We start from the raw sequence: 22,412 nt of genomic DNA on the forward strand, positions 1-22,412 counted from the left end.
AAGTTGAACCCTGTGAAATCTTATTTACTTTATGTGTCTATGTGTGTGTATACTTCTTTTAAAAGGAATCGGTCCAGATGGTCATATCGCTTTCAATGAGCCAGGATCCAGTTTAGTATCAAGGACAAGATTAAAGACTCTAGCAATGGACACCATTTTGGCAAATGCTAAATATTTTGATGGAGATTTATCGAAGGTGCCAACCATGGCTCTGACAGTTGGTGTGGGGACAGTGATGGACGCAAGAGAAGTAAGAATTCAATATTCTTCGGTGTCTATAGGTTTTGGAGGAATTGTGGCACCAAATAATTTTGGTTACGTCCTATTCACAATGTAAATTGTTGTCCAGCTTTTAATGACTTATGTCAGTCTCACTGCCATGTTTAGAATCCAACCAAATTGGGGATCCCTGGGTGGTGCAGCGGTTTGGTGCCTGCCTTTGGCCCAGGGCGCGATCCTGGAGACCCGGGATCGAATCCCATGTCGGGCTCCCGGTGCATGGAGCCTGCTTCTCCCTCTGCCTGTGTCTCTGCCTCTCTTTCTCTCTCTCTCTCTCTGTGACTATCATAAATAAATAAATTAATTAAAAAGAAAAAAAAAGAATCCAACCAAATTAAGTCTTTTGGGGCATATGTAAACTAGGAATTTTGCATCACCCCTTTGGGAACACTGCTACCTTTGCCTGTTCCTGCCTCACAATTCGAGTTCCTAAAATCCTACTGATCCGATGGTCTGTTTATAAGTGAAATAGGCTGGTGAAAGGTCTGTTCTAACAAAGATGCCGTGCTGGTTAGCGCTAAACTCTTTCGGGAGGCTCGGGATAATTTAGTGTAAAGTACATTTAAAAAAAAATGTTTTATTAGAGAGAGAGAGAGAGCCCGAGCACGAGCTGGGGAGGAGCAGAGGGAGAGGGAGAAGCAGACCACCCAGTGAGCAGGGAGGGGGCCTGACAACAGGGCTCGATCCCGGGGCTCTGGGATCATGACCCTTACCGAAAGCCGACTCCCAACCAGCTGAGCCACCCAGCGCCCCAGCGCAGTGTACAGTACTTCTTGGCTGTGAGAGGGTAGCCGGTTTCTAGCAGAAAAAGAACCCATCTAAGTCCGGCTGGATGTGTCCCAAAGTGGATGTACCTAAGAAGGCAGGGACTCTGAATAGCAGATCCTGCCTAATTTTTAAATTTTTAATTGGGCTTTGATTTCCTTCCCTGAGAATAACAGAACAAATTACAGCCAGCTCATGATTCTGTGGTTCAGTTCTACGGAAACTTCCCTCCTGGTAACAAGATGGGGCAGGTTCGGAGGAAAGCAGACTGACAGGTGACGATGTGTGTGTAAATACGTCTGGGCTGGAACACACAGATACAACTGTCGTTCAAAATGTAGGTTTTTTTTTCATCTAAAAATCATGTGTATGTGAAGAAAGACCTTTGAAGGATTGAAATTCCATAGTAATTGCGTCGAAAAAAGATTTTAGAGCCTGAAAAACTGAAAGTTCTGCAAATAGATTTGTTACATTTAACAAGATTTAAGTTGTGCTAGAACAGGCTAATTGTTAGAATGAACGGTACTCAGATCTGATTTTTTTTTTCTTTTGGTCATTTTTTTCCAAAAAGATTTTGCGATGCTACTCACCTTAGTGTATTAGCTCCTGGTGTGACTACAGAGAAAACCATTATGGCAAGACTATTCTAGGACTTCATTGTTCTCCCAGGGGCCTTCGTGCTTTGATTTTTTTATAGCGTTGTTTTGACACAAGTATCACCCTTCCTGGTCTTCGTTCTTTAACTGCGAGGAGCTTAACGTGTACAGATGTTCATTTGCCAGTGATTTTAACTGTGGCGTGAGCTGTTCTTCAACTTTAGTTTCATTAGGAACAAAGACACTTAATAAAACCTGAAACAACGTGGGGAGATGCTCCTGTTAGGGGGAAGATGCACGTGAGTGGTTCGTGCATCAGGAAGCAGCTTCGTAATTAGGCGGCCCTGCTAGCGACCGGCCGTGAGGCCTTGGGAGTGACACCTGGGAGTGTTACGGTTCCCCTGGGCTTGGGCATCGTCAGCCCGTAAGGAACCCCTTGGGTGGGCCCGAGGCCTCTGTGCTCCCAGGCCTGCACCCCCACCCCCCCAAACTCCCCTCCTTGACCGCACTCCCCATGGTCAGAGTGACTGTCTTCTGTTCTCTCGGACCACTCTGTTCTTTGCCTTTGCACCACTTTCCACAGCTCCTGGTCGTTCTTGTAGGTGGGCTGGCTTGACCTTACGGTCTGCGCTGCCTGCACATAACAGGTGCTTACTAACTGCGGGGCGTAGTGTGAATGGACTATGTTCAGACGTCACGTTGGACACAGTTCTGTCCGCAGTTGGCTCATTTATTTGAACCAGCAAATCCGATTCTTGTCGACCTTTGGCTCTTTGCCAAAAGCTAAATGTACCCCCGAAGGATTGCAGTTTGTTTTTACTGGGGTATATTTAAAGGTGATGTCATATATTTTAAAGGCAATTTCGAAAGAGAAAACAAATTGTTTTCCACTATTGCAACCTCTTTAGAATTGTTTTATATGATTAAAATACTTTGGGTACTTATTCCTAAGGTGACGTAGGAAAAAACCAATGAAATCTAAAAATCTGCTTTTGATTTTGCTACCTTCCTGAAAGTCCCCAAAGTCGGGGGTGACCGCTTCATTTCTGACACGCAGCATCTTTGCAGGCCTGTCCTCCTGGGCCTCTTCATCATCTGCACTATGGACCCTCCCCCCCCCATCATAAAACTCTGCCATTACTCCTCCGACTTGCAGAGCTCAGCGTTCCTTCCCCGTCTGCCCCCCAAGCTGTTATCCCTTCACCGGCCCTTTGAATATGGTTGTTCCCTCGGGTCTCAACCTGGAAGCGCACATGGTCTCAACCTCTGCAGTGTTTCCGGGATGCCTTTTTTTTTTTTTTTTAAATAAGTCCATAGCAGTCACTCTTTGGAGCATTCTTTCAGTAATCTTATCACCATTCCAAAAAGATAAAGTACTCTCAGTACAGTGGTAATACCACGTATCTTGTGCTCTTCCGGAAGCTGCACGCTGTGTATTTCCACCTTCCAGCAGAGATCTAGATACCTAAAGGCTCCCCATGGTGTCCAAAATATAAATTTCTCCTTCCGCCAAATTTGCCTTTCTTCTGAATATTACCTCCCTTGGTGAATAGCGGCACTCACCATGAAAATTCTCTGAGCTTGATACATGTCATCATCAGTTTCTTCTCTACATCTAATCAGTCACCAAATCCCAGCCATTTAACAAATAACTTAGAGGCAACTAAGGATCCCACCCTGCATCACCACTGCCTGTTAGTCTATTATCAGTTTTTTCAAACGTTATTGCAAACCCCCTCTAAATCATAAAAATGGTGAAGATTCTTTCTGACACATACATTTACATTTGCAACATGTTCTTTGAATCATAGGCTATTAGGAACTTGGGACCAAGAGCTTGGATTTTCTATAGTTTGTAAGACTTGTGTGCTAAAAAAAAAAAAAAAAAAAAAAAAAGACTTGTGTGCTTTTTATTTTTTTATTTTTTTATTTTCTATTTTTTTTTTTTTACTTGTGTGCTTTTTAAAGGGCGGTTCTTGCATTTAAGTAGATCCCTGATGCTTCTTTAAATCTAGTTTTTGTTTCAACTTTAGATAACAATCTGTTCAACAAAATAGTCTTTAGGCTTCTTTCTTTTACTTTCACGGTACTATCTATTGTATCGATTGTCTGGATTAGAGCGATTTGGTTTATCATTCCTGGTTATATATTCTTTGTTGACCTGCAGTTCTGCTTTTGCCAAACAGCCTTTTCTTTTTCTTCATTTTCCTGGGTCACTTCTGCACATCAGTATCTCATGTATTAATAAGTACACGCGTTATGGAATATTCAGTAATACTCCATAACAAGATACTATTTTACTTTAAACCAGAGGGAGTTTCACTATATGCTTGCCGTTTACCTTGAAGAACAAAAATAAATACCTTGATCTGTGAAGAAATATGTAGCTATTAATTTTTATTTTACCTTCAGAGGAATATTGGTGCTAATAACATATTTTTTCTTAAAAAATTGAAGCTTGTTAGTCATTTGAAACATGTTTTAAGAATTAACTAACATGTAATGGTCATGACTTTTCAGGTAATGATCCTCATAACAGGTGCACACAAGGCATTCGCTCTCTACAAAGCAATAGAAGAAGGAGTAAATCACATGTGGACCGTTTCTGCTTTCCAGCAGCATCCCCGAACTATCTTTGTGTGTGACGAAGATGCTACATTAGAATTAAGAGTTAAAACTGTGAAATACTTTAAAGGTGAGCATTGAAATTGCAGAAGCAGACGGTGAGAATGTCCCATTGTAGAGGACAGGTAAGACCTCATGAGACTATGGAGTGACATCCTGCCCTGCGCCTGTTGAAACCGGCATCTTGCCAACACAGTAGCCAGTTCTTTTTAAGGAATAGAAGCCTCACCTCAGATAATGGTAGTTTTCAGAATAGTTTCCTATTATTTTCATGAAGAGAAAATCTTCCGTTTTCAGTAAACAAGATTTTTCTTGAAATCCAAAATTTAATAAAATATTTTACTTTCATACTGCATATTCAAGATTAAATAGCCCAAAAGGAAACGTATATATGTTCTTTCTGATTTTCTTTTCATGGTTCCCCTGTCCCACCTTCTTCACCAAGGTAGGGTTAAAATCTCATCAGCAGATACATTGGGTTGCCCACTATATCATTGAATCTTCACGACTTCACATTATCTCCATATATCAGTTATAAGGGTTTGGTGTCAGCAGTTTGGAGTCTGCAGGTAAGCAGGGGTTTGGCTGACCAGCCTTCTGCACGTAGCTTTTCCTTGTGGCTCTTCGTGCAGTCTAGTTCAGTAATTCTTAAACCTTACCATACCAGGTTGTAAATAAAAAAACCCACATGGTCTTGATGTAATGGGTGATTTAAGAGATTTTTCAAGGAAAATTTGACAATACCATTTGGAACCCATTCCCTGCTTAAGAGTGAATTCCACAGCTTTATAAATAGGTGCTTTATAAAGTACTTGTATTTTATATAGCAGATATGAAAATATTACATAACTGGTCTTTTATATATATTTATATATATAATATATATAGGTAATTCACAGGGTGGTATGTATACTGTTGATCTTACATGAATGATTTTGTATTTTTAATTTTTTTTACTCTAGTTACTAGCTATTAATTTAATATATATTAGAAAAAAATATACTGAACCAATCAAACCTGTATTCCAGGAATATTATTGTTTTAACAGGGTTAAAGAAGTTACCATATTTTATTGCTTCTAAGACACATCTTTTTTCCCATCTATCTTGTCTGAAATTGGAATGTGTTTAAAATTGTCATTATCTGTTATCTAGTAGCATTGTTTCTTAATGGTCCATAAAATACTGTGTGTCTTATATAGTTTTCAGTGTCTCATTCATGAAATAATTATATAAATTTAAGTTATAAGTCATTTTAAAGGAAATCTTTAACTCATAGTTCATGTAAATGTGTGAATGTAGCAAAAATCTTGAAGATGATACACAAATGGTTGAGGTTTGATTAACAGTGAACGAGTTTGATGTATGTAGTTTTATATTTGCAATTAGTTGTGAGCATTTTCCTGTTTCACTATTCAAGGGCATTTTTAATGGCTATATAAGTCAAGTAGATGTATCATAATTCACTTAAACCTTTCCCTTACTGTTAAATGCTTCGATTATGTCCAGTCATATTTTTATCAAAAATACCTCTTTTTTTTTTTTTTTACCAAGCCATAAAAGTATCAAATTAAACTGAAATATTGGCAAGTTTTAAATAAGTTAACAGGTGAAAGAGAAATGTCTGTGATGAGTTGTGAATAAGACCCTTCCTATGGAGTTTTACCCATATATTCCCAAGGAGTCTTTCAGATACATTACAAATACTAGACTCCTTGAAAAAAACTAATGGGAGGAATCCCCATTATCCACATATTTTATTTTATTTTTTATGTTTTAAATATTGTATTTATTTATTCATGAGAGACCCAGAGAGAGAGGCAGAGACCCAGGCAGAGGGGGACGCAGGCGCCCTGCGGGGAGCCCGATGCAGGACTCGATCCCAGGACCCCGGGGCACGCCCTGGGCCCAAGGCAGACGCTCCACCGCTGAGCCCCCGGACGGCCCATCCACCTGTTTTAATGCCAGACATTCATTTGACTTTCCCATAGTCTGGTGCCAGCAATCCTCAGGTGAACCCCTGGTGCTCCTCAGAGGATGTCCGTTTGGTTCCTGTCGTGAAATGTCTACGTTTCAGGGAAGTGACCACTTCAGCGACAGGGTAGCAGCCGGCCCTCGCATGACCAGGCTCAGTTCTCCAGGCTTGTACTTGGGGTGCGCAGGTCTCACCGCCCAGGGAGGCGCGTGTTCTCCTAGTCCCATTTCCAGAGGCCTTCACAGGCCCAGTAGGGCCGCAGTCCCCAGGGCCACAGGCTCCGCGGGCGGAGCTGGGGAGGGAGCCCTCTGGCCTGCCGGTGCTGGCTCGGGAGGAGGAAGGGACTCCGGCTAATGGCGGTTGAGCTTGTGTGGGTCGTTCCCACGCCGGGATAGTTGCTGCCCGGGAGGCCCTAGGCAAAGGTTAAGGACAGCGTGAGACAGGAGGAGGGCAGGTGATTACATGTACTTTGTTCTTTTTGATTCATCTGCCCAGATCTAAGCGGTTCTGAACTCTGCTGAAGTGTAGACCCTCCAAGAGAGGAGCGCTGCTCTGCGGAGGCCGCTGTGTGTCCACTGTGGAGCTGCATGTATTCTGAAGCGGTCCGGGGTGTCCGCCCAGTCAGGGTGCCTCCCTTCAGGACGGAGGAAAGCGGAGCGGAGGCGCTGTCCTGGGCCGCGAGCAGACCCCACTGACAGCAGGTGCTTCGCTGCAGGGTAGAGTCCTGACTGCTCTAAACCCGCACGGCGACCGGCGCAGGGTCGTACCCACGGACTTACCACTTCAGGATGCACCGGAGGCGGTGACCCCTGTAGTCCCCCAGGGTCCACTCACGTTCCTACCCTTTCTTCGGTCGTCCCTAAAAAGTTCATAAAAGGGCTCTAATTCTGTAGGTCCTGAACTGCACCTCAAACAGTAGAAGCCACTGGAAGTTCATTTCAGGATATACCTTTTGGAAGCTAGAAGTAAATCACAGGAAAGCAGCCTAATATTTCATGTTTTACTCGGATTTGTTTGATTTTGCTGATTTTATATAAAGCCTGTGTTTCTTTCATGTCCTTGAGAATATATTTTCAGGACCTTATCATCATGGTGAACATTTTTTTTTTTATTCCTTTGTAAGCCCTACTCCAGTAGCTTGAGACGGAGACCGAATGAGTTCAGATTGAGCCAAAAGTGACATTTAGGATCTATGACATTTAACTTCTTCCAGCAACATGACAGGAAGTCTCCACATTTGAGTACTCAGAATTTATTTTTTTTCTGTTAATGATTTAAGTAGCAACGATCCGCTTCAATCGAATTCTCGTGTAAAAAATTGTCAGTTTTACCTTAAGTCATTATAAATTCTTTATGTATCATCCAAAATGTAAGTAATAAAATTTTCAGAATAATTTCTAGTTTGGAAACGGCTTTACATGTAAAAGTGACAGCCAATGTGTAAACTTGATAGAGTTGAATTTTTAATGTTTATTCTGATGTTTTGTGTTTTCAAGCTCTAATGTGTTATTTCCATGATCAGAGCTGTCAGCAAATGAGAGAGGAATTGTTTCAGGTAGAACGATCTTAATTCTAGAAGACGCAGGTCTTCTAAACCGAGTATCTAACATGACCATTGTGTGTGTCGTCCCCTCTCCTCCTGGGTGTCTCCAGTCCCCGTTTTAACTGCCCTACATACTGGTTGTTGAAATGGACCAGGCTTTTCAGTTAAATTCTGTCTTAAATAGTATTGGTTCTGTTCAGATGGATCATCTGGTAAATCATTTCCATTAGCAAGTATTTTTTCTTTGCTATAAAAATTACCCTTACATGTTTATTTTTGGTAAATATAAATTGTATTTTCCAGTTATTGTCATTAGCCGAGAAAACAGGCTGAAGTGCCTGCAAGTACATAGTCTAACGTGGTGTCAGTTAAAGAAGTGTAAGAAGTATCTCTGAAAGTAGTTGACTCAGCATCATAAAAAGTTGGCTGATTAAGTGATTTGAGAAACTTTCATTAAAATAAAAGCTTCACAAAGGGACTTAAGTTTTGTTCACTGCATTATTTCAGCATCTCGAAGTTTGCCTGGCACATTAGAGGCATTTGATAAATTGTGGGTAGTTGGACAGGTACGTGGATAAGGGACCAAAGGACTATGAAACCACCTGAGTCCACGCGCTGAATTATATACAGTCACCCTGTGGAGCCCAAAGGGTATTAAATAGTAGCTGAAGAAAACTTTTTGAGTTGAAAGAATGGAAAGCCCTAGAAAACGGATAGTAGCACTCAGGTTGGAAGGAAATAGCACAGGCAACATCACGGATGTAAGGAAGAGCGAACACAGGAGCAACAAAGTTCCTGTTAATAGACTAGAGAATAAAGTATATTGATAAAGTGGGGTTATGTTGTATTTTTTTAAGTTTTTTTTTTTTTTTTTTTTTTTTTTTTTTTTTTTAAGTAATCTCTACACTCAACATGGGGCTTGAATTTACCAACCTTCAGAAGTGGCATGCTTTTCTAACTAGCCAGCAGGGCGACCCTGGGCTGCATTATACTTCTAAAAAGGGAACGTAGAAGTTAAGGTCAAAAAGGAAAACCAGGAAAAAAAATAAAAGTAAGTAAATAAATAAATAGGAAAACCAGGGCTCCAATGTCGTGACTCTTCTCTTCTTTTGAGTCATGGACCATTATGAAAACCTGGTGAAGAGATGGTCCTCCGAACAAAATGCACACATGCGCTCACACTTGCATAGAGAACTTTGTATATTAATGCAGGAAATTCAAAGACTCCTTGAACCATCTCTAGTTCTATTCTATCCTAAGAGTTGAGGCTATACTTGATTTCTGCTTCCAGTTGTCATCACTTCGGGAGTCAGAAATGATCCAGTATTAACTTATTTGCATACTAAGCTTAACTCTTTTGTTATGTTTAAATACGGAGTGTTCAACTTTTTTAATGACACCTTGGTTTTTTTGTTTTTGTTTTTGTTTTGTTGTTGTTCGTTGTTTTTAGCTTCCTTCAGTATAGTTTATTACCACCCCTGTTGTAAATACACGTCAGAAGTAGTAAAAATAATTGCCAGATGAATGGATAGGGTAATACTTTGGAGAACTAAAGCTGCCTTAGTTTAACAACAGTTCTGTGACCCTGGGCTGGAGGCTGGAAGAGAAGTGCCAGAGGATCAAACTTAACCAACTCAGAGATGTAATTAAAATATATTAACCAAGTCAGTATTCAAATTTATTATTTCGTTGAAGCTTTGAAGGCAAGAACTGCTTCTACTCTTTAGGGATCTCTACTCATTCTAGATCTACAGCTTCATAAATAATTACAAATTGCTATTTGCTAGGTAGTTACAGCTAAACATTATGAAACATGTCTATTTGCATTTTTCAATAAAATTTATTTTCTATCAGATGGGAACCATTGTATCTTATAAACTCTTCTATTTTCTAAGGTAAATGAGGTATAATTCAAAATTAAAAATAAAACTAGAATTGTGTTTTTCTTCTTTAAGGTTTAATGCATGTGCACAATAAACTTGTGGATCCACTATACAGTATGAAAGAAGGAAATTGAAGGAGATTGGAGCAAAACTCTGCTTGAATGAACAGAACACTTTTATAAGTAGTAGATGAATTTTCAGCTATGCAATATGCTAAAACATGGGAATTTTTTGAAGATCATCATTTTTGAAGTCCAATATCTGTTAAACATTCCATATTTAGAATGTGTCCATTTTATACTAAGATTTAGGAGAAATAGTTGGCTCTCACAAACAGCTGTTTATTATAAAGTACAGAAGCCACAGAGCCACTCTGTAAAACATCACAGAAATGAAATGTTTAAAAGATTTCAAGTCATTTTACATACGAAGAATCTACACATCAAATATCGTTCGTATGAATCCGGTGGCTTTCTCAGAGTTTTATTTTTTAATTACATTAAGACACTCCAAGCCTTTCAGATATCTTAACAATCATTGCAGACCTTTACTTTTGGAATGTAATCTTTGTATTTTCTGTACATTACACACAAGCTTTTCTGCACGTGGTTGCCTTAGTCATCTTTCTGCAGTAGCATCTGGACATCAAAAGTCCTGCTAGATATTGTTGGAACAGAAAATCTGAAGAGAGGACAGTGCCTAAAAGTACAGTTTACGTCCTTTGGGAAAGTCTGTATAAGTGCATGATTTTTGTGCACCACCTTCTTCTATAGCACTTTTTTACAAATGTGCTTTTATTTTTTATTTAATGACTTGGGTTCATGCTTTTAATATAAGTATTTTGGCAGTTATGAACTTTATACCTAGCAACACACTTAAATTCTTTTGAAGACAATTTTCTGATTATTGTTACTTCATAAATGATTAGCTTTATTCCTTATGTCTAAAAGGATTACATGAAGTATATATAAAAGGAATTACTGTAAACTTTGCCATTAACAACTTGCATCATTAAATTGCAAATAAGAGTATATTGTTTTCTATCTTTAACTCAAATAAAGCTTATAATAAACAAATGTTACCTAAATTTTATTTCCAGAAGTAAAAACGAATACATGTATCTGAGATATTCCAACATTAGTAGTATTGATTTTGCATTTACTTTGTTGCCATCATGCATTTAGGAGATATAAGTTAAAAAGACAATAATTTTACCTATGGTTTCTTAGACACTCCTTGGGGAGTAAAAATACTCTCCCTTCAGCATATTTTGCATCTTACAAGCCCATCCAGAAGCATTACTTTAACTGAAATGTGATTGAAATGTATTTACAATTAAGTTCCTTGACATATTTAAATAACAAATAAAAATTAAAAATGAAACTGTTGGTATAAAATGTTCCTTTAATTCCAAATAATGTAGTTCTAATTGCCTGGTTATAAATGGTCTTTAAATGACTATTAAGTCATATCGTCTTCCAGTCACACAGCTGGTAATAAAGAACTGGCTACTGGGCAATGCCCTGTTCATCTTAGGAAGTCACAGTGTGATCCTGAAAATGCTAAACATAACTTTTGGTGCATGATTCACTGTATTTCTGTGCTTTAAATGTGCTAGCTCAAACACAGTTTAGCAGATTTCCCATCACTAACCTTCATGTCAGGGGGCTAGTTGAGTTGTAGGTCCAAGTGCCCAAGCTCCTGGGCAAACTGATCTCCAGCCACGCTAGCTCCCTAGCTCAGAGGCTACTGGATTTCCACACGGCAATGAAGCCTGGTGGCTAAGTACGGGTACGGTTTGGATTAAAAACAGCGAATCCCAGCTTTGTCAGTAACTGGCACTGGCCAGGTCTAAAGTCTGTGCTGCCCGCCCAGGTGACAGATGGTGGTGGTACCTTGACGCCTGGGAGCTCAGGTCGGCGGCTGTCACGTGGTATACACCCCAGAAGTGGTGGCTACTCAGGTCCTCGTGTAAATTACTGTAGTGTTGGCAAAAGTCTTAGTATTGGTCCTCGGGGAGTATACTTAGCACACAACTCTAAATCATGAAAATCATCTGTCTGGGAGCGTGGTTCAGGGGGAGAACTTAAACTCCTACTACAAAATCTGAAAACTACATTTATCACTACAAGTAAAACTGCTTCCTACAAAGTCAGGATAAAGGAAAGAGAACTAAATCTGTCCCAATTCTACACACGCTAATAGAGCACAGAGCTTAACAGCAGAAACGTGGTGCATACTTAGTACCAGGTACCAACTTACAACCCTCTCCTGACAGTCACAGAACATCCTGTCTTAGACGTGATCTGTAAATGCTCTTCTGGTTTCAAATATACCACACAAAATACAAATACAATATTGTATTTTGTAATACAAAATACAAATATTGTTATGAAATCTCCTATTTTATCTATTACAGCTAGGGGGGATAGGGAAGGTACCTGAGATCAGAGGTAGGATGAAATCAGGGTTAACACAATTTTTTTCAAAGATTTTATTTACTTATTTGACACAGCACGTGCACAAGCAGGGGGAGCGGCAGGGAGAGGGCGAAGCAGGCTCAGGGAGCCTGACGTGGGGCTCGATCCCGGGGTCCTGGGATCATGACCTGAGCTGAAGGCAGACACTTCACCACTTAACCACCACTCAGGAGCCCCTTCTGTACACAATTTTAAGTAAATCCCACTATCTTATAGTTACAATATTCACAATGTAATTACCTTTGTATAAAATGCATTGTAGGGAAGCCTGGGCAGCTCAGGGATTGAGCATCTGCCGTCGGCTCAGGCTGTGGTCCCAGGGACCTGGGATCGAGTCCCACATCCGGCTCCCTGTACAGAGCCTGCTTCTCCCTCTGCCTGTGTCTCTCACAAATAAATATTTTTTAAAAATGCATTGATAATCTTATCTCTAAAAGACATTTACTTAATTCATTCAAGGTAGAGGACAAAATTCAATGGCTAAATTACGTATCTTCTGGTAATACAACCTGCCATCTGGTTTGTTCACTAACCGGGTGAATGGAGTGAAGAGTACATACATGCTTTGAAACATGACAGCCATTTATGGGCTGTGTGATATCAAGTAGCTTAATACTTAAAGCTCAGTCTCAATTACAACATCTGGAAATAATTATTAAACTGCCATTAATAACAGCTGCTGCTAATACCAGACACCTATCACTTTGCACCAAATGTACCTTAATTATCAAAATTAAGACAGCCCCTATCCTTAATTTAGATGTGAATATAATAAACTCTTTCAGACATTTATAAAAAATTAAACAAAAACTAGACAGCACATGTCCAGCTAGTATGGTATTTGACTTTAATAACTGACTCGTGAGGCACCTGGGGGGCTCAGTGTTTGAGCGTCTGCCTTCAGCCCAGCACGTGATCAGCCCGGGAGTGCCTCTCTCTGTCTCTCCGGAATAAAATCTTTAAAAAAAAAAAATCACTGACTCCCTATAAATCTGATTTTATCCAGCTAACAACAAACTGATACTTAAGATGATTTTGAAAATACTTTATCTTAGGCTTGAACTAGATAGAATCTTAAGTATGCTGAGCCTCTTAGTGTAAGAAAAAATATGCGTGAAAACAAAATAGTTAAAATTCACTCAGCACTTACTATTGTGTCATACACTCTTCAGAGTATTTTATTTATTTTTTTTAAAGATTTTATTTATCCATGAGAGACACAGAGAGAGACGGGGGAGGGGGGGGCAGAGACACAGGCAGAGGGAGAAACAAGCTCCACACAGGAATCCCGACGACGTGGGACTTGATCCCTGGTCTCCAGGATCAGGCCCTGGGCTGAAGGTGGCGCTAAACCACTGAGCCACCCGGGGCTGCCCTCTTCTGAGTATTTTAAACATACTACCTGATACAATCTTCACAGCAGCCTTGGGAGGTAAATTACAGTATAATCCTGATTTCACTAAGGAGTAAAGTAATAATTTACCTTGGGGAGTGATTGGAACAGAAATTTAAAACCAGGCAATATGGTTTCAGAAGCCAAGCTCATATCCTGCCACCTCTTCCTTTTCAAAGAGCTAATTGATTATTTAAACCTAAAAATACTGAAACCAACAAATTTTATACTTTTCATTCTGTTGTCAACATATAGATTACTAAGTAAAATGAAAAGATTCACAAGTTTTAATTTATGAAAATTCATTTTTTTCCCCACAATTATTTATCAGATTGTGTTCTCAGGACTTTTATAAAAGCATCTTTTGGAACTTCAATGTTGCCAATTTTCCTCAGTTTTTTCTTTCCTTCTGCTTGTCTCTTCAAAAGTTTCATTTTTCGGGTAATATCACCACCATACTGAAAAATATTTTTAAAAATTGGAAGTCCAAATCACTCCACAGAAAATTAATCATGTAAGAGGCATAATACAATTATAATGACCTTACAATTATTACCCACGAGGCAGACGTCTGCAAAGTCACCTTTCTAACCTCCTCCAGAGCAGATCATAATTTAACATCTTCTCAAAGAATGATAAAGACTTTTATTTTTTGGGTGGAGAGGAAGATCACGAGGAAACCCCATGACATGTTATCATGTCAAAAAGAATTATCAATCTTCTTACTGACTCAAGTCTTAAGATTCTGGATGATGTAGCTATAGACTAATAAACTCACACAGCCCTAAGTGTGCCAGTCCCTACAATAAAGATTTAGAAAAAGCATCTACCATTTATTTCTCATAAGTGAGTTAAGAACTATGAGACCACAAATTCAACAAAGCAATGTAGGAGAGGTGGATTTCAAACTGTCATACTCTTCACACTTAAGACACAGTCATTGTCTTCAAAATGTCTCCTTATAAATTACATCAATGACACATGTTATCCTGGTCGTAACCATTATACTTCACTGGGTAGTACTTCATATAAGGACATTTTTATAAATAAGATGGAAAAACAAGAATTTATCAAAATGAGTATGTTATCAGCCAAGCTGAGATTTACCTATTCAAAAGAAAACTAGAGATGAAATGGTTATTTAAAAAAAAACATGGAAACCGATTTATTGATGCCCCCCTTTGATTTTAAACTCTTGAAATAAATATATTATTACAAAGTAGAATACATACACATTTTGCCAAAACGTTTTTCCTATAGGCTTTCACACTGTAAAAAAAAAAAAAAAAAAAAGGAGATTTACATAAAAATTACATAATTTTAACACTCTTTAAAAGAATTTTATTTTCAAAAACAATTTCCACTTTACTAAAGATTTAAATGATCGTGCCATACTGAGTAAAACGGATATAAACAAATAGGTAGCTCAAATGCTCTTGTATCTATTTTCATGTATTTGACATAAAAGAGAAAATGAATTCAACATGAATATCAACATAAATTTAAGAATAAAAAAAGGTCAAGGCTTGTGGGTAGTCCTGATTAGGCCAAATTCAATAGTATGATCTTAATTTTAAGAATTATACAAGGTCATGTCTGGCTCAGCCTAAAACTGTTCCTACCACTACTACTTCCAAAAAGTTTTAAACACGGTTATCATCGCATTACCAGCTCTACCAAATATGCATTAAGACAGACTTGGAAATAAAGAATGTATTACTTTTGTAAAACCCTTTTCAGGGCAAATGAAATAATTCTAATAAATCCACCCAAGCAAATGCAAACTAATCTATTTCTATGGTGTTTCTAAGAAATTTGGAAGAAATTTGAAAAAAGTTCCTTTTATATGTATTCCATAAGAAGAGATAAAAATCTAATTTTTTTCTGTAAGGATTCTTCTACCTCCACACGCTGAGGTTAGAGTCATTTGCTACTTTCAACTGCACCTTCCAGGATGTTCCCTGGTGATCCGTTCCAGTCTGCCTAAGCTCTGGATATTCATGCAACTCAAAACCATTAACTAAAGCAAAATCGTGCTAAGAAATGAAAGTCACTGCAAACATAGGCATAAAATTTATCCCAAAACTATGTAAAAACGGTGGTTGTAATTTCACCATTACTGATACGTGTAGGTTTGGGTTTAAACTACACTAAATGGCAGTTTCCAGCAAGGGAACACTTCCGACTTCCCAGAAATCAAGGAAACATGCTACAAGGTATTTCCTGCACTTAACTGTTACTGGTAGAGCAGCTTGTGTTCTGATTTATACATATCACATCTCTCATAAAAAAGACCAAGGTCCTACGTGAATCAGCCTATCTTCCATTTCTACTATATGTCACACAATCAATGTACAATGCAAAGCTCAACATATTAGCATTCCTCTGCCCGTCATCTTTCCGATTTCTAATTTGGCTACTTCTGAGAAGTGATATTAAGTGCTTTAAGTAAAAATCGTAATTTAGGGGCCCCTGGATGGCTCAGCTGATCAAAAGTTGACCTTAGGCTCAGGTCATGACCCTGGGGTCCTGCTCAGCGGGGAGCCTTCTTTTCCTCTGCCTGAAGCTCTTCCAGCTTGTGCTCCCTCTCTGATAAACAAATAAAATCTTTAAAAAAAATAATTTAGTTTTGTCTTTTGGAAGAGTAGCTCCAAAAGTTTTTTCTAAAGCTTCTTAAAAAGTTTCAGTTGCTATTAGCTATACTTACCTAGGAAATTCAGTGGTCATTCAATAAAATGAGTGGAAATAAAGCAATTCTTCAAACCCATGTCCATTATATCAATAATTCTAAAAAATACCACTCAGAACTAACAATTATTAAAATAATTTATATTTTAATATAAAATATTTTATATTTTAATATATTAAAATAACAGTGCAATTTAAGTAAATAACAATTATCACTTAATTAAGTGGAATTAAAATAGATTAGTGTTTCTACAAGTAGGAATAAGGCTTAAACCAATGTGAAGTTAAATTTTTTAATATCACTTCATAATATAGTTCTACTCCTATCATTTCCAACCATTTATTCTAAAACAGAAAACAAAAATAAATTTCAACTCACGTTTCTCTTGCAATGATTTTACTTCCAATAGCAGCTTGAACTGCTATCTCAAACAGCTGCCTAGGAAGAGAATCCTTAAGACGTTCACATATGACTTTGCCAACAGAGTGTGCTTTGTCTCTGAGAGAGAAAATGTAACTATTTACATATCCTAAATACAAATATTTACAGTACTTTTCTAGTACATACACATAAATAGATGTAAAGGTGATTTCTTAAAGAGGTTCAAATGGGAACTCAACTGCCATAAATATCCTTTACTTTGAATCATGACTTTTCTGATTGAAAAATATACCTATTACAGGAAATGTAGGAAAACAAATCATTCTTGCTACCATTCCCCTCACCATAGAAAGCCAATGTTAAACATTTTAGAATGTGTGTTAAATATATATGTCCTTCCAGTTACTTTCCTGCATAAGTTTATTTACAGTTTGAATCATAGCATATGTCTATTTTTTATTGAATAGGCATTTTAATGTCATTAATATTACTTTACAATATAATTTTAATACCTTAAGATTATTAAATAGGTGCTCCATTATTTATTTTTATCAATCTACGTGTTGTATATGTAGGATATTATATTTTTCATTATCAATTTTTTATGAATATAAAAATTTTTTTGTTTTCAATTTTAAATCCAACACAAAGTTTAAAACCATTTCTTCTACTTTGCCTTACCCTGAGTGGGAAACATTTCTTTCCATGACACTATTCTTTTTGGCTATTGTAATTCTATTCTTTCATATTTAACAGTTTGGAAAGAGAAGCATGGGAAAAGAATGGAAGGAAAAACTAGTACAAGGAAATTTAATTACTTTTAAGTGTTTAAACTGTAGCTCTCAAATAAAAATAAGCAAGCAATGACTAAATAAAAACATGTCAAAACTGGTTCCTTTCACATTCCATGATTAGTTTCTATTCAACTTACTTGTGTACAATAGTCACTAGCTCCTCTACAATATTTCCATTCAGTAGAATATCCATTTTTACAAGCTCTGCAGTCTGGTAGCCCGCATCTTCATAATCAAAACTAACAAGGAAAAACATCCAAGTGATAGATAAACATACTTCCCAAGAGACTATTATTTTTCTTTGCAAAGTAGATTTTTTTCTACCCATCCCCATATCCCCCCACCCAAAGATATAACTTTCTATCAAAATATTAAATATACATTTCACATGAACAGATCTAGATGACTACAGTGAGGAAGTCCCTCAACGTTTTACATTTATGAAATGAAAGGCAAAAGCAAGAGGAAAATAAAATGGTAAGCAAGTCTAGGAAAATGGGACACTGAAGACAAATGTCACCTTCTTCCCAGTGTTTCCTCCCAAGAGCTGGGGGGCTGTAGACAACAGCATATATTCACAGCTCATTCGCAGAGATTACGTGTGGGCTTCTGTTTAGCTTTCTATTACCAGTTAAGTAAATACTATGCCCTGTTAAAGGGTCACTATAAATAAGACTTTCGGATTTCACCTACTACTCTTCAGTTTGAATCTTCATAGAGCTTTTTTGGGGATGAAATGAGTGAATGCATGTAAAGCACTGAAATAGTACCTGATACAAAAAAAAGTGTTCAGAACACAGCCTCGCAAGCAAATAGCACTTCATTAGCATCAGCTATTAAACAATATAGTCAAAGCTTAGAATGCTAATCAAAACAGGTTTAACTTACAAAACTGAAGTCTAGTGAGAAGGAAAACTTCATGCTTACATGTTTTTTCAATTATGGATTAGAACATGTATGGCCTAAATTGTCTTAAATTTTAAAACAAACTGATGCCAGAGCACCTGGGTGGCTCCGTGGTTGAGTGTCTGCCTTCAGCCCAGGTCGTGACCCCAGGGTCCTGGGATAGAGTCCCACATTGGAGCCTGTGTCTCCCTCTGACTCTGTCTCTGCCTCTCTGTCTCTCATGAATAAATAAAATCTTAAAAAAAAAAAAAAAAGAACAACAACAAAAAAAACCCTGATGCCTAGAGCTGGAAATGTTTGGTTTCTAAGCTTTTATAGGAGGAAGGTCACAAGTTGATACTAATACTCTTTAAAGCCAGACTACCTAAAGTTTTGCTAAAATCCTTTCTTCAACAAACATTAGGATTTACTATATGAAAGATATCTTAAGTACTACGCAGAACACAAAGATAAAATCTACACATAGGACCTAGATTTCACCTGTTGACAATGTTAAAATGTTGTGTGCTCCAAAATTTTAGAATTTCTTCACTCATTTTTTTCAAAAGAAACCATTATACAAACGTTGTCTGTGTTTCCAAGCTGGCTATATGGAAACCTAAGCTCTGTTCAAAAGTTATTCATTCCAGTGTACAACACATTGAGGAATGCAGGAAACACATTTAGGAGTCTGAAAGGCTACCTGGGGGTTTAAAGACAAACAGCTCCATCAAACTTCTGACCCAGCAGCACAAGAGTCTTGAAACTTGTTCTAAGAGAAAATGTTCCTTATCTCAGTCCAGGAGGACTGACTATGGTCACAGACTATGATGCATTTTTATTAAGTTAGGAACTGACTACTTAACAGAAAGATCCATCCTGAACGTAAGAATCACCTTAATCCTGGAAGCTGGCATTCTTTTATTGTTACAGAGTTCAAACTTAAGCAAGCTCTCTCATTTAATCTGAAGTATGTTTAAGTTTCTAAGCTAAAAGATTTTAGGACCACTTAATTCATAAAGTGGTATCTAAATGTGAATATGACTGACAGACTTGGTTAGAAATGTTTGTAAACATTTAGCTTAGTCATTGTTCTTTCAACTACAACTGCTTTTTAACAATTCATCTTCCTCTAAATCCCACTGCCACTTATTTGCTTACATTATCAGAAAGAAGACATGGGAGAAAAAAAAAGGGGTGACAAAGTAGAAAAACTAATTCCTCAATACAAACACAAAGGATACTCCTTTGTAACCAGTTAGGATGACTCTTTCATTATAAAGCTCATTTTATAAAGCTGAATTTCCAGGTCACTGTAGCCCAGTCTCTGAACACTGGAATTCTTCTTTGAATATTAATGTTAAATATGCCTGCACATGTGTGCAGATGCACGTGTATTTTATAGATGGGAATGGTCATTTTCCCATCTACTTCCCCAGCATATTTCATATTTTCTTTATATTCCCATATATGCTATCCAGTAACGTAAGATTTTAGGACACTGTGGGCAGCTAGAGTTATTTACCCCAACATAAAATACTCCCCAAATGCTATGTTTTGAGTTGTTACTTAGTATTACACCTTCCTCCACTTCTATCAGGCAGTTCCCCCCATGTACTCCTGGTTTTCATAAAGTGGACCACTTATTCTGGAAAAGATCAACAAGGTATTAAAGTGCTCACAGATCCAGGGGCACACCTCACATTTTTTACAGACTAAATATGTACGTCTGTTTCCCAAATATATTCTGGTGCTCCTAGGAATACAGAAGACACAAATACATTTCAAATGTGCCACTGAGACCACAGCAGCTTTCTGAAATCACATATAATTTTTAACAGGGGAGTATACTCTTTCATGAAGAAGACACTATAACTTTTTTATTAAAAGAAGGGTAAGGGGCAGCCAAGTGGCTCAGTGGTTTAGCACCGCCTTCAGCCCAGGGCGTGATCCTGGAGACCTGGGATCGAGTCCCACATCAGGCTCCCTGCATGGAGTCTGTTCTCCCTCTGCCTGTGTCTCTGCCTCTCTGTGTGTGTCTCTCATGAAGTAGTAAATAAATTCTTAAAAAAAAAAAAGAAGGGTAATGGTTTGATGAGTTGAAGAAGCTTGTTCTTCCAAAGCAAATTATGAACACTCTAACACTTACAAGGTTGTTCCAAGCCTTTCTATCCTTGGAGTTGTTTCTCCACTATTTTCAAGAGAACAGAGATTATTAAATGAGCTGAGAATTAGTATACTCATGTTGGTCAATATTTCAAAAGAATTGTCCAGGTATCTGAACTTCTTGTTAAATTTTTACCTAGCATATCCAGAAGACAGGGATTTCAAGGAATCATAAAAATCCACCACAATTTCATTCAAAGGGAAGAGGTATTTAAGCATAACTCTATTTTGATCAATATACATCATATTCTTCTGAACTGCTCTTCGAGCCTAAAAAAGAAAAAAAAAAGTGTACTTAATGATGAACCTATTTAAATGATTTACAATGAATATAGAAAGCTGTTAATTACCAACTTAAAAATTCCCTTACAGATCCTAATAAAGAGTAGGCAAAATGAAGGAATATTTACTGGTCTACTAAAAACTTGCAGACAATACTTGTAATACAGAGAGAACTATTTCATACTTCAATTGTAACATATTTAATAACAAAGCTTTAAATCTTTTATCTTTAATAATTTTATTTTTAAAATTATACAGTATTTAATGATAAACCAAATACAATTACAGATAATGTCAAAGTTCTAACTTCTTGTTTTACAAATACTTAGGTCCGAAGATATTAAGTAAATGGCCAAAGTTTTCTAGTTTGTGTTTACAGAATTAAAATCCAAATCCACTAATACTCACTTAACAGTTCTTTCCTATAGGCATCGGAATATTTCAAATAGTTTTTTGAGGATGATTTGTGGATTAAGTCATTTATTACAGCATGGCAAAACTAAGACAAAAGGGAGAATATCCACCCTTTAGTCAAAAGTCTCAAATATTACAGTTATCTTTCCAACTATCTTCAATTCCAAAAAAATCATTCTTTTAGCTAGTCAGTACAAATAAGCATCAAACTTTTCTTTGGGCTGTCAACTCAGTAAATTAACACAGATGACAAAAATTCTGGTTCTATTTTTCTTATTAAACTCAAAACTGATTTTAAAAGTATCTATTTCATATAATAAATATACACGCGTGTAGACATAGATCTTTACGGAAACTTCTTACAAATTTAATGTGCTTTACAGAGAGAAAACTTTCAAAACCTCAGTGGGAAACCACTGTTGGAACTAAAATTTACTTTTATATTAAATTATATTACACTTGTACCTGGCAAAGCATCATTACTTTTCCAATATATTCATCTGGTGTGATGATGGTACCCAAAACAACAGGCTCCAAATATTCTGTAACTTTTGATTTATCAGGGAATTGTGCAGGATTGATGATAGTAATTTCCTTTTCTCTGTATTCCTAAAAATAAGAAAAATCATCAAAAGCTTAAAAAAAATCTTAATTACCCTGTTTTAAAATTGGCTTTTAATTTACAGTAAATATTAGAATTTATAATAATTGCATCTGTTGAATAAAAACAAAAGAATTCCTAAAGGTTAGACTATTATCTTAACAAGCTTAAATTTTAAAAACCATACAACTATAACCACTTAATAGCAATTTTATTAAATAACATCTGCTGGACATTTACTAAACACATCTCATGTACCACTCAGAAAAAAATATGTAAAAGGACATTTTAATCTGCCTCTTATAGGGCATTAGCATAGTTTCCTAAATTAACTTTGATAGAAAATATTTACAGATGTTAAAGTTAAAATTTGTTTAAACTGAATTCACTGCAATTCAGATGCAATACAATACTGTCTCTGTCATTAGCTTGAAATTTGAAATTTCCTATAGCCAGGTAGCAATGACTGCTTCACTTTTCGTAAGATAAATTACTTATGACCAAAATTATATTCTTCATTTTTGTACTGGGTTTAGAACAGCATTTTAATTACTAATTCTATTTTTTTATTCTCAGTAACAGGTTAGTTTTGACAATATACAGATTTCTAACAGGTTAAGAAAAATACTGCATTAATTAGTTCTCAAGTGGCTTCTCCATTA

At 37.1% G+C, this 22,412-nt stretch overlaps 2 protein-coding genes across 4 annotated transcripts in view; one reads left to right on the top strand and one right to left on the bottom strand.

Annotated features, from left to right (window-relative positions):
* The window catches only part of GNPDA2 (glucosamine-6-phosphate deaminase 2), a 24,534-nt gene extending 13,486 nt beyond the window's left edge, over nucleotides 1-11,048 (top strand). The window contains exons 5-8 of one of the 3 annotated variants that reach the window (XM_055339650.1): nucleotides 66-250; nucleotides 4,161-4,335; nucleotides 8,678-8,833; nucleotides 9,738-11,048. In XM_055339650.1, coding sequence (XP_055195625.1) covers nucleotides 66-250; nucleotides 4,161-4,335; nucleotides 8,678-8,793 — 476 coding nt within the window. In that variant the 3' untranslated portion in view covers nucleotides 8,794-8,833; nucleotides 9,738-11,048. Of the gene's footprint in view, nucleotides 1-65; nucleotides 251-4,160; nucleotides 4,336-6,734; nucleotides 8,657-8,677; nucleotides 8,834-9,737 lie in introns of those variants that run through there. The other 2 variants (XM_055339657.1, XM_055339653.1) reach the window with 2 other exon arrangements.
* GUF1 (GTP binding elongation factor GUF1) overlaps nucleotides 9,823-22,412 on the bottom strand; it is a 25,278-nt gene continuing 12,688 nt past the window's right edge. Inside the window, exons 12-17 of the mRNA XM_055339637.1 lie at nucleotides 21,615-21,758; nucleotides 20,590-20,723; nucleotides 17,540-17,641; nucleotides 16,606-16,725; nucleotides 14,771-14,807; nucleotides 9,823-13,996 (exon numbers count right to left, since the gene is read on the bottom strand). Of these exons, the coding sequence (XP_055195612.1) occupies nucleotides 13,859-13,996; nucleotides 14,771-14,807; nucleotides 16,606-16,725; nucleotides 17,540-17,641; nucleotides 20,590-20,723; nucleotides 21,615-21,758 (675 nt within the window). The 3' untranslated portion in view covers nucleotides 9,823-13,858. The remainder of the gene's footprint in view (nucleotides 13,997-14,770; nucleotides 14,808-16,605; nucleotides 16,726-17,539; nucleotides 17,642-20,589; nucleotides 20,724-21,614; nucleotides 21,759-22,412) is intronic.

Source organism: Nyctereutes procyonoides, unplaced genomic scaffold (genome assembly GCF_905146905.1).
Source record: "Nyctereutes procyonoides isolate TBG_1078 unplaced genomic scaffold, NYPRO_anot_genome, whole genome shotgun sequence".
In the NCBI taxonomy this organism is placed as follows: domain Eukaryota; kingdom Metazoa; phylum Chordata; class Mammalia; order Carnivora; family Canidae; genus Nyctereutes; species Nyctereutes procyonoides.